Genomic DNA, 12,465 nt, shown 5'->3' with positions numbered 1-12,465 from the left:
GTCGCAAAGGAGCAAGAAAAGAAAATCGACTCAGCATGTTTCCCGTATTCATAAAAAGCGTTTATTAATGGAACTTTCCAAACCATCTTTGCGTCTTGGTTTTATAGGTCTCTTCGCTTCGCCGCAACGCGGGGTTTCCAATTTCACTCGCCGATACGTGTATTGCTTTACTGTCACCGCTCAAATCTTTCTTTTTTTTCCAACTGCCATGCCTGTAGCGACCCAACAACACACAATCGTCCGACCATTATTTTTGTTCAAAGTTCGGATTTTATCTTATTTTAAAAGTTCCCCTCGCACTGACTCCTGTTTTCCAGTCCTCTTTCTGCCCACGTGATTCTTTTTTCCTCCGCTTTTCTTTTCCTTTTATTTCTCTGCAGTGACGTACTCGCCGATAACGACATGGTCATTTGTGCATCCTGGATGCCGCTGCTGCTGCAAAGGCGCCAGCAGGCCTGTCATATATAAAGACACAATTTAAGACTACATTATACTTTACATGAATTTATTGTTTTGTCAAATAAGACCTATAAGGATTTTGTTAATGCAAATAGTTTCAAAGAACTGGGTCTTCTCATCACAGGTAAGATGTTAGCAAAGGACTATTATAGCGTAGCTCTGAATTTGCTGGCGCTGGCATAAATTGAAACTAGTGATGAATTCAATTATTTATCCACATATCGACGCCTTTTTTTTTAACAAATTGTTAGTAAAGAAATGCGGTTAAAGTGCGGCGTTTCTTCAAAGTCAGTGAAAGGGAAATCCTTCTACACAGAGGTAGTTTTATTTTTTGTGTTAATCACCAACCTCCTGTAAGGAAGCTGGATTTTCATCACATTAAAAACTGGACTTGCGTCTTACTCTGCCCTCCTAGGGAGATAGATAATGCGAATGAACGTAAATAGATACGTTATCATATATTCTGCACAAAAAATAAGTTGGCATTTAAATTAAATATAAAAATAATCGGCATTGTTTGACTTTATATCATTTTAATCGAATAAATATACAATAAAAATTGTTTTCAAATTGCCCGCAAAAAAAACCCAAAATAGTCTTTGAAATCTATGAAACAACAAAATGTTTATTTACGTTTAATGTAAAAAAAAGCAGAGTTATTCTTTTTTAAATAATTCTTGTTTTTTTTCTTTTTCATATTGAATAATTTTCAGTTTCAGCCTCAACATTTTTTCATTATTTTTTCGCCTTTTCAGTACATTTATAAAGGTGTCTGATACAATTTAAAGCTCCTATTCATTATCGACAGTTCTTTCTTGCTTGTACCACTTGCATGACGTTACTTTTCCAGTGAACAGGCCTTTTTAATGGAGTCATTATTGTGATTTTCTATAACTACACAATTATAAATAGTGAAAAGATTAAGCAAGAATTATTTAAAACTAAATACAATATAAATGTAGAAAATCCTGTTTAATTATTTATTTTTTAATTATTAGGAAACTAATTCAATTAACATCCCCAAAATATAAACAAAGACGAGATGATTTATTATTAGGGCTGTGACAACAGAATATTCTTTTCATTCTTTTGACTCTCAAGTATATATCAGACACAGTAAGACACATTCAACACCAGTCTCTCTCTCTCTCTCTCTCTCTCTCTCTCTCTCTCTCTCTCTCTCTCTATATATATATATATATATATATATATATATATATATATATATATATGGTATATTCATATATATATAAAAAAAGGAGGGAAAAGATCTACCGTAAACCACTAACCTAGTTCTAAAACAGATCCTTTGTTCGATAAAATGCATGCCCATTAGCTGATAGGAGGGGGCGCGGTGGATACTAGAAAGCTGATTGGCTAACTAGAAATCCTCAACATATATAAAAACAAGAAGCAACCACAAAATTCGCGCATAAGCCTGACAAATCCTACAGTGGATGAAACGTAGAATATTCAGTGTAGCTTAGTCGCCATATATATTTTATAAATTACTATATATATATATATATATATATATATATATATATATATATATATATGTATGTATATATATATAAAACCCATAAGATATTAACGGATATATACCCAAGAGTCAAAACAATGAAAAGAAAAGCCCTATTTATTATATTGAAATAATAGCATGATTGATATTAAAACAATTTATATTTAAAATTAAAAAGAGATTTGATTAATTATCTTTAAAAACAACATAAATATACACAGAAATGAACACGGCCATTAAAAATAAAGGGACTTGTTTTCCCTAGCACCGTAATTTTGTGTCACGTGACGTACATTCAGTTTTGTTGTTTTTCGTTGTGGGTTCATTCAAAAGAGAGTGTAGTGGTTTCAATTGTTCGGGTTTCATTTTTGTTGTTGTTGTTGCTGCTGCTGCTGTTTGTTGCTTTTGTGCTCTCAATCCCAACAAATTCAGGTCAGTCGTTTAATGTGCGAGAGCACGGCTAAAAATACATTTATCAGCTGTTGCGAATTGCACAAAGCGGATACAGTTACGTATAGTAAGCGTTGTTAAATAAGACAGCCAGGCTTATCAACACTTAGTCGTTCAGTTTTCATATCTTAAACTCTGACAAAAAAAAAAAAAGGCAAGAAACATATAGATTAATTACTTCATAACTTTTCAATTTCTTACTGCTTTCATTACTTATTTCCGAAGTGAGGCAGATTGATCAATTTAGATTTCATTTAGCAGAGCTACACACCTACTATATCTACAGCGATACAGGGTTTCTTTTTTGTAATTTTTGTAATTTATCAGCAATTTTTTTATATAATAATGCAAACAACTACGTCTGATGCGATAACACCTGGGCTTGTATTCCTTGTCGGATTGATTCATAATTTAACTAGGCACGTGGCACTCGTGTGGCTAGGATATCGGCGACTAAAGCGTTTTGTTGAAGTTGGCCACATCTCGGGTCTATTTTACTACCCGTTAAAATCAGGTCGCGGCATCGAATTAAAAGAAGCCATCGCCACGGGCGTCGGTCTGTCGTACGATGGTGTAGCTGACAGACATTGGATGATCGTTGACCAGAACCAAGCCTTCCTCAGTCAACGGAAAGAGCCTAGAATAGTATTGATGACGGTAAATACAATGGGCAAAGACTCACAAACTATAAGAATTGAAGCGCCGGAAATGGAACCGCTTTTGCTACCAAAATCTCCATGTATTGGACCAGACAGCAAGATATTAAAATGCAGGATTTTTAGCCACTGGGTTAACTCCCTGGACTGTGGCGATGCAGCAGCTGAATGGGTGAGCACCTTTCTTAAACGACCCAATCTTCGTCTCGTTTTTGCTAGTGACGATTTAGAGATGGCCGAACTCGTCGCTTTTTCAGAAGATCCCGAAGAAGCCGTACAACCCGGAGATAAAGTTGCTTTTGCCGATTTCGCGTCTTATTTAATTGTTAACCAGACTTCAGTGGATTATGTCAACGCAGAGCTCGAGCAGCCAGTAAATGTATTAAATTATCGACCAAATATTGTGATTGGTGGCTGTCAGCTGGCTTTCGAAGAAGACACGTGGTTGGAAGTTCGTGTCGGAAAACAATGTCTTTCCGGCAACGTTTTCCGCTGTTTACATCTTTGTTCACGTTGCGTCATGACCACGGTCGATCGAGACAGAGGAGTTAAGCATCCGGATATGCAACCTTTGAAATCTTTGAAAACAATCAGAGGCGTTTCACCAAATAAATCCGTTAAATTTGGAGTCAATGCCACTTTGAATGGGGAATGCCACATCACTATCGGAGATCCTGTTTACGTTTTATTCAGGTAGAACTTTTAAAAACTTTTAAATACGGAACGGTACTTCCGGTTTTGAATTTTTGTAATTTTATTGCTAAATATATATTCATTGTTTCGCTTTTGTTTTGTTTTGTTTTAATATTTATTCTTAAAAGTTAATTACTTTTATTTTGTTTCATTTATGTTGCAGCGAATTATTTTACCATATCAATATTTAAATTTAAAATATATTTTTCATACTTGCGCAGTTTACGGACGGTTTTGAAATAATAAGGTCATTATTATAAAAAGCAATTCGTAACACGGAGACGTTGTCTTTTTAGCGATACTTTCCTAACATCTAATAATTTAATAAAGAAAATATACCGTATAAAATCAATTTCATCTTGAAAATCATACTTAAATAAATAACATGGTCCATAAACTGCACAGGCGCAATATTTTATATCGAGCTACAACTTTTACTTATGTCTGTGCATGCGAGTATTATTTTTTTTCTAAACAGTTCACTTCTTGTAAGTAAAACACAATATTGAGTTAAGATCGAAACCAAAACCTAACGACAATGAGACAAGTACAATAACCATTAGGTCAGCTAACCACGTTCTTTAAATAGTGTTTTCAAACTTACTAATTCTTAACATAAGCAAACGGTCATGTGAATGATTGCTGCATGCGCAGTCATGAAACAGTTGAAAAATAAAAATCCGATGACCCCCCCCTCCCAAGTACAAAATTTTCAATTTTGACGTCTTAGTCTCCCCTTTTTTTCGGATGAAAATCAATTAAAAAGTTTTTCACATGTCTGAATACCCTATATACCAAATTTCAAGTCTATACATTACAAATTCCTTGAGTATATAGGGTGAGAGTTGTCCTCTGCACGCACACACACATACATATTCTCTCTTTTATAGATATACTAGCAGGCCGCCCGGCGTTGCCTGGTCGTAAAATACGCATAAATATTATATCGTTAATCATGCAGAAAGTGAGTCATTTGCATGCGAGTATTACGTTTTTTCTAAACAGTTCACTTCTTGTAAGTCAAAAAAAAAAAAATTAAAAACTCGAGCTGAAATCTAAACCAAAGCTTAAAGACTGTGAGCCAAGTGCGATAACTATTAGGCCACCTTGACACGATCTTTAAAAAGTATTTAGAAACCAATTTATTGTTAACATAAGAACTGTTCATGTTACCCATTCACGCATGCGTATTCATTAAACATTTGACAAACAGATAAAAATCCGGCGACACCCACGTATCAGTGTTTGAATTTTGGCCCGTGATCAGTTTTGTTTCCGGATGAAAACAGATTTAAAAGTCTTCCACGTGTTAAAAATTCGTTAAGTATATTGGTTGGGAGTTTTCCTCACACGCACGTTCTCACTTGTATACATATAATAGATAGATATACTATGTAACGAACAATATGCTTTCCTGGCTTTTAAATGTGTGTGTTTATTAGAGTGAGTTCTTTACCATCCCATTCTACCTATGTGGTCCTGGTAACTAATACGAAGAATAATGTGGTCGACCTCTGAAAATAAGAACGAGAGAAACGTAAATCAACGTAACTTAAAATAATATAGTCACTTATATCGTTTATCAGGTGTGACGCACGGCTATGGAAGACGTTGCTTTCTTAGAGTCTCAAAACGTCAATATCTGAAATAGAAAGATGAAACTTTCAGACCATGAATGCATAAGTTTAGTCATCATAACAATACAATTTGTAATATCCTCGGATCCTTTCATGCAGAATGAATAAGAAGCATTATTTTTGACCGCTTAATACACACACACACACATACACACACACATATATATATACATATATATACATATATATATATGCATATATACATATATATACATATATATACACATGAATACACACACATATACATACATATATATATATGCATTTAGATATACATATATATACATATATATATGCATTTAGATATACATATATATACATATATATACACATGAATACACACACATATACATACATATATATGCATATATATACACATATATACATATATATATACACATGAATACACACACACATATAAATTTATATTTTGGGAAATATGTTTATTCCATTATATTTCAACTTTTTATTTATACCAGTTCTTTTAATTTATGAAGCTTGATGAAACAATAGAACATTTACGAATAAATGATAAAATTTTATCTTCTAGATTTCAGAATGTTGGCCATCTTACCGTTTATTTCTTTAAGTAGGTTGCCATGCACCCTACTTGACAGCACCTGTTCCATTGCGCAGACTAATTCATGCAATTATTAGGTGAAATTTTGAATTTATTCCGCCCTTAACTCACCAGAAGAAATGGGAACTTATTAACTTTAAAAGAAAATAAAGGATAATTGGCTGATTACAAAATTCGAAAGTTAGAATCGAATTTACAAATAATTTTCAATGCCTTACGTTATTTAAAAAAAAAGTAAGATGGTCAACATATTTAACTTTGAAATATAAAACTTTGCCATATATATTATATATATGACAAAGTTTTATTTATATGTTATATATATATATATATATATATATATATATATATATATATATTATAAATGTTATTGAAATTCAAAGACTTACATTTTTTCTTTTTTGTAAGTTTTGTTTATTTCATCTTGGATTTCTTCATTACAGCCGTTTCGTTAATGGGATGGCAATTTTATGATTTTATGTGTTCATAAAAATTTCCTGTTTTCATCAACTCATCAGATGTTTTTTTCCATTCGATGTTACCAAGAAAAAGTTGATTTTCTACATGATAAACCTAGTTTTTGGGGAAAAGAAATTTCATCCCCACATAGTTACAAGTCGGTCATTATCGGTATATATATATATATATATATATATATATATATATATATATACCGATAATGACCGACTATAATATATATATATATATATATATAAATATATATATATATAAATATATATATATATGTGTGTGTATGTATGTATACTCACAACAGGTGGGAGGTGATGTGATTGATATAATAGATATAATGAAATCGAGATACGATTTGATTCGATTCAGACGAACCTCAAAATACGCGTGGCTTAAATGACCACCCTTTTCTTTCTCTGCTTCGCTGAGATACGCTCTCCTCTTCACTTTCAAAAGCGAGTAGAGTTTTTCACAGAAAGGTGTGAAGTGAATACTTTTCATTTTATGAAAATCATTTTAAACCCAAAACGTAACATGTGTATGTCAAAATAATCAAACTTGCAACAACAGTCATCTAGTCAACCACATCAGAGTTCACCTGGGTGAAAACTACACCTTGCCTTGACTCTCAGCAACATCAACTACGTGCATCCAATAAACATCAACCGGGTTGACCTAAGGGGAAATACCTTTTAAGTCTGCCGTTTTTACTGTAGTGACAACTCAACAACTAAAAAAGTAAACTTTCTACTCCTCTCTATCCTTTTCTCCTAACTCTCTCTTACCCCTCTCTATTTCCTCAATCTCTCTCTCTCTCCCACACACACACACACACACACACACACACACACACACACACACACACACACACACACAGACACTAGTAATGTGTACAAATTCCGAAGAACATCATTGATTATCTCCAGTTGATTCGATGCCAAATATTTAAAAATGACAATTATTTCGAAACAAACTTATTCTCTGAGTTTTATCGACTTCACTTATAATTTACTAGCCTGAGTGCGCGTCGTTTTCCGGGTGTTTGGAGGTGTGTGTTGAGAAAAAAAAGTGGTAGTAGACACGCAGGCTCGAGCCCGTGACACGAAGGCGGAAAAGAAAGTGAAATAAAATCTGACGTTTTACCGCTACGCCATGACGCGGCCGGAAGTTAGGAACATGAAAATTAGGCAAAAAACAAACAAACCGATACGATGACTTGCAAAAATGACTCGCAAAAAATCAACCCCTCCTTGTAGAAAATTGTCCAGTTGAGGGTGACGGAATTAATGTTTTTGGCTAATTTTTCGCTATTTGTCGTCCGATCTTTAAAATGATACCAATCTTGTGAAAAGTTTTAGGCAAACATACATACATACATACATACATACATACATTTAAACAGACAGGCGAGTTTTATATCATAGAAGATGATTGGTTCTTAAAACTGGTATAATGAATTCTCAGATATATTACAGCAGAACTTCAACTATATATTGGAACTAAACTAGATTATGTCTCATTCACCAGATTCATCAGATCTCTCACCAATAGAGTATAATTCGTTTTTTCTTTTATATAGTCAACTGCAAGTCAAAATCTTCAAAAATTAAACTGCTTTAACGGCTGATGTATCTAATTATTACCAAAATAAAACAAAAAATGCTATTACTAAATTATTTAATTGTTTGGAAAAATAATCGATTTTGCGGGATCATACTCCCATACATGAGTATCTATCCAGAACAGGGGCCGCGTTATTGCCGGCATATTCCGGGCAGGTTACGTTAACCACTGGAAGGAACCGATCCAAACATTTCGTTTTGTTTTGTTGTTTTTATGAAAACGCTGGCTAAATGTTTCAATGAAGACAATATTATTTTTGCTGTTACAAAGTCAATATAATGGGAAATTAATGGTAAATTGAAGAAAAATTAAGAAAATTAAAAGGAAAAGTATTAAATTAATAGAGAAGTACGCAGCATAATTTTAATGAAAACATTTATCTTTTAATAGAAAACAAATTACTTGATGATTTTTTTTTAAATTTATTAATTGTTTAAACCTGTCACGTACCCTCTGTAAGTTGCTGCAGTCTTACAATGTGTTTTTTTTTTATCTTATCATACTCCTCCTTTTACTCGTATTTTTATTCGTATCTAAATTCACAAGAAACATATATTACACTTTTTAAATCAAAATTACTCAGCTAATAAACCAAATAAAATTAGAAATGTTTAATAAACCGAAATAAAATTCAAATGAATTTGATCTGTGATATTCGTATTTACTTATTCAAAATGAAATAAATTCAGTGTAAGTGTTCAATCTTATCACAAAGAAGCATTGTACTCTCAATTATTTATGAGAGAAGAGGCTGAGGTGTTTTTGTACTCGTAAGTATGTGTATATATATTTCGTCTTTGTTTGCATGTGTGTAGTTCTTTTGTGATACAATTTTCAATAACAGTTTCAAGCATACGCGTCATAATTTCATACATTTCGCTTCCGTCGAATTTTTTCCACTTTAAAGTATTTTGACGTTCCTGGAGAAAAATTAATTTTTGTTACGTATTTTTTAATTTTAGATTCGTTTCTGTTTTTCTAATTTCTCAATGTTTATTTTCATCACGGTTTTGGAAGTTTAGGTTGACAGGAATCCGCCTATGTAATTTTTCTTTAATTATCCATTAATGATCTTATTCTGCGTCGCGACCCGTCATTATAACATAATCCAGCCCGCAGGGTCGAATGAGTTGCCTAATCCCGCTCTACAGACTAGCTACAAAATGTATCTCTCAACTGTGGTCAGGAGAGGATTGTAATGGCTACCCTAGATCAAATTCTGGATATGACGTTAAACTATAGTCGAGGCCCCAGCTTGCGGGCCTTGGGGAGTGTGGAGCCACCCTTTAATTTCCATTGCTACTAGGTCCACGCTGACTCGGAGTGGTGGTACCTGTTACGGTCCCAACTATGGGTTAAATAGAAACCGAGTTTAAAAAAAAAGAACAAATATACTCTATTAAAAAATTGTTCTTCAAGATCACGCGATTCGGCATTAAATAACTTGATATGCCGTAAAACAAAAAAAATCAAGGTTTGATGACAACTTATTTTAGGAAGCTGAGTAGACTCAGTAAAAAGTACAGGTTCTGCCTACCAGTAGAATGCAATTCAGATGTAAGTTTTTTTCGGGGGGGGGGGAGGGGCTACTATACACCGCAACAGAATGGAGTGTATAAATATATCCATTGAAGGATGTGTAAAAAGTTGAACATCGAATGCAGCAGAAATTTCTGGGAACGTTTACCAAAAACGAAAGTGAAAACTAATCCATGCATCCATCCACTATGATTAAGCAATTTCTACAGCTACGTACCTAGTAAATGAAACTATTAAACCAGATTTAGAGATATGCTACACGACAGAAAAAAAAAACATTAGAAGTTAGTGTACTCCATGATGCTTGGTTAAACAAAGCTGATAGAGAAAAGATAACGAAACGCCACTGTCTTATGTACGACATGAAAAGAAACCGGAATCTTAGGAAGATCTCAACCATTCCAGTAGTTATAGGAGTAATCAGACTTATAAAAAACAATTAAAAAAAAACTACCTACCAAATATACCAAGTGCAATTGAGATAATAAACTATTGCACTTAAATAGACAATAACACTCTTAAAATATTTCGTCGTTTGAATGTAGTGGATCCAGTAGGATACCTCAACCCCAGCTTGATCGAAGTGATAAGACAATCAAAAGAAAACGAACTGCTTATATGCGAATATTGTCTGATTAGTGTATTTTGTGCAATGTTTAATTTTGTTTCATGATTGAGTAGAAAAGGTGGTTTATAGATGGCAATGAAATAAATGAAAATGCAGACAGCAGCACAATTATGATTTTATGACAGTTACTCATGTTCACCTAGTAAAATGACGTATTACTATTCGTGATCCTTTATAATTGTTCTCTTATATAATCAGAGGCAATGACGTTGTTGATCGATAAAAGACTGACATCATATTAAAAAGTTAAAATTTTGAGTGCCGCTTTGGAGATTTATTCTCGTATTTTTATATTATCGCACACACAAACGCACCCCTCGCTCGTTCTCTCTTTCTCTCTCTCTCTCTCTCTCTCTCTCTCTCTATATATATATATATATATATATATATATATATATATATATATATATATACTAGACTACCCGTGACCCGTTGGGTCAGTATGTTATATTAGCTATGGAATTCATGTATGAGCGTAACACTTGTGACGAAAAGAAAATAGTTTTTTTGTGACATAGCAGAAACATTCCTATGAAAGTATATTAAAATGAAAAAAAAAAGAATATAAATAGATTTCTATGAGTCATTTTGTTTATAATTGTTTATTTTTGAAAAAAAAACAAAACAAAAACAAACTTACAGCCATTGAATTATAAGTTGCGTTAGAATAACTTGAACGTAATACGGAAATGAACGATGTAAAAAAAATGCAGAAAGTATTAACAATTGTTTATGTGGATAATTTAAAACGCAAAAAATAAGAAATTAGGCCGCTGAAAACGTACACAGTAAAAAAAAAATACGTTGTCAACAGGTCAAAGTCGATTTATTTGTAAGAAAAATCCGACAGTATAGTTGTTATATAGAATAGTTGCAAAACATCCCCTAAGGGGTCAGTATGTTATATTATCTATGGAATTAATGTGTGAGCGTGACACTTGTGACGTAAAGAAAATAGTTTTTTTGTGAAATAACAGAAACATTTCTATGAAAGCATATTAAAATGAAAAAAAAAATATAGATAGATTTCTATGAGTCATTCTGTTTAGAGTAGTAGTAGGGAAAATACATGTCAACCAGTAGTAGTAATAGTAGGATGAGGAAGAGGAGGCGTAGTAGTAGTAGTAGTAGTAGTAGTAGTAGTAAGAGGAGGAAGAGGAGGCGTAGTAGTGGTTGTAAGGAGGAGAGGTAATAGTAGTAGCAAGAAGAGGAGGCAGAGTAGTAGTAGTAGTAGTAGTAGGAGGAGGATATTGTGCAAGCAAACAAGCAAACATCCAAGAAAGACAGTTTTAGTATTATATATATATAGATATATATATATATAGAGAGAGAGAGAGAGAGGTGATGATATGAAAAATAATTATTTTATATAGTGACGAATCGATTCTTACAAGAACAAAATCTCTGTCTCTCTCCTCTCTCTCCCCCCCCCTCTCTCTCTCTCTCTCTCTCTATATATATATATATATATATATATATATATATATATATATATATAGTAAATTATAAAATATATATTCTTCAGGCTTATGCAAGAATTTTGTGGTAGTCTCGCGTTTTTATATACGCACTTTCTATTGAGTTTTTTGTTAGCCAATCAGATTTCTAGTATCCACCGTACCCTTCCTAATTAGGCAATGACTTCCTTAGATTTCAAACCCAATAGAATCTGATTGGCTAACAAAAAACCCAATAGAAGGTGCGTATATAAAAACGCGAGACTACCACAAAATTCTCGCATAAACCTGAAGAATCCTAGAGTGGATGAAACGCGGAGTATTCAGTGTAGCTTAATCGCCATATATATTTTATAACTTACTAACTAGCTCTACCTACGTATTGAGCACTGTTGAAATAAATACTTAAAGTTCACGCAAAAATTTATACTTTCGTATATTAATTTATGTGAGTAAATGAAGTAGTTATAGCTATATATATATATATATATATATATATATATATATATATATATATATATGGAGAAAGAGAGAGATTATATATATATATGTGTGTGTATATATATATATATATATATATATATATATATATATATATATATATAGAGAGAGAGAGAGAGAGAGAGAGAGAGAGAAAGAGATTATATATATAGAGAGGGAGGGAGATTGTGTAAGGTTTTGTTCGTCACATAATCTTTTACACGAAATAAATACATTGCAGAATTTGTTTAATCTTCAAATATCGGAGAT

General features: G+C 32.8%; 1 protein-coding gene across 1 annotated transcript; it reads left to right on the top strand.

The window, feature by feature from the left end:
* The first annotated feature begins 2,303 nt into the window (after positions 1–2,303).
* On the top strand, positions 2,304–3,875 carry LOC145246674 (mitochondrial amidoxime-reducing component 1-like). The gene has a single exon (XM_080108387.1). It carries the CDS (start codon positions 2,777–2,779, stop codon positions 3,782–3,784), a length of 1,008 nt encoding a protein of 335 aa, XP_079964513.1. The 5' UTR covers positions 2,304–2,776; the 3' UTR covers positions 3,785–3,875.
* Positions 3,876–12,465: the final 8,590 nt, after the last annotated feature.

The sequence above is a fragment of the Euprymna scolopes genome, chromosome 24 (genome assembly GCF_053919585.1).
Source record: "Euprymna scolopes isolate OS-2025 chromosome 24, ASM5391958v1, whole genome shotgun sequence".
Taxonomy (NCBI): Eukaryota; Metazoa; Mollusca; class Cephalopoda; order Sepiida; family Sepiolidae; genus Euprymna; species Euprymna scolopes.
Note: the sequence above shows the minus strand (reverse complement) of the source record. Positions and strands in the feature narration are given on the sequence as shown.

What these genes read in the sequence shown, in the direction of transcription:
- LOC145246674 (XM_080108387.1), top strand. Translation starts at nt 2,777, where the DNA reads ATGCAAACAACTACGTCTGATGCGATAACACCTGGGCTTGTATTCCTT.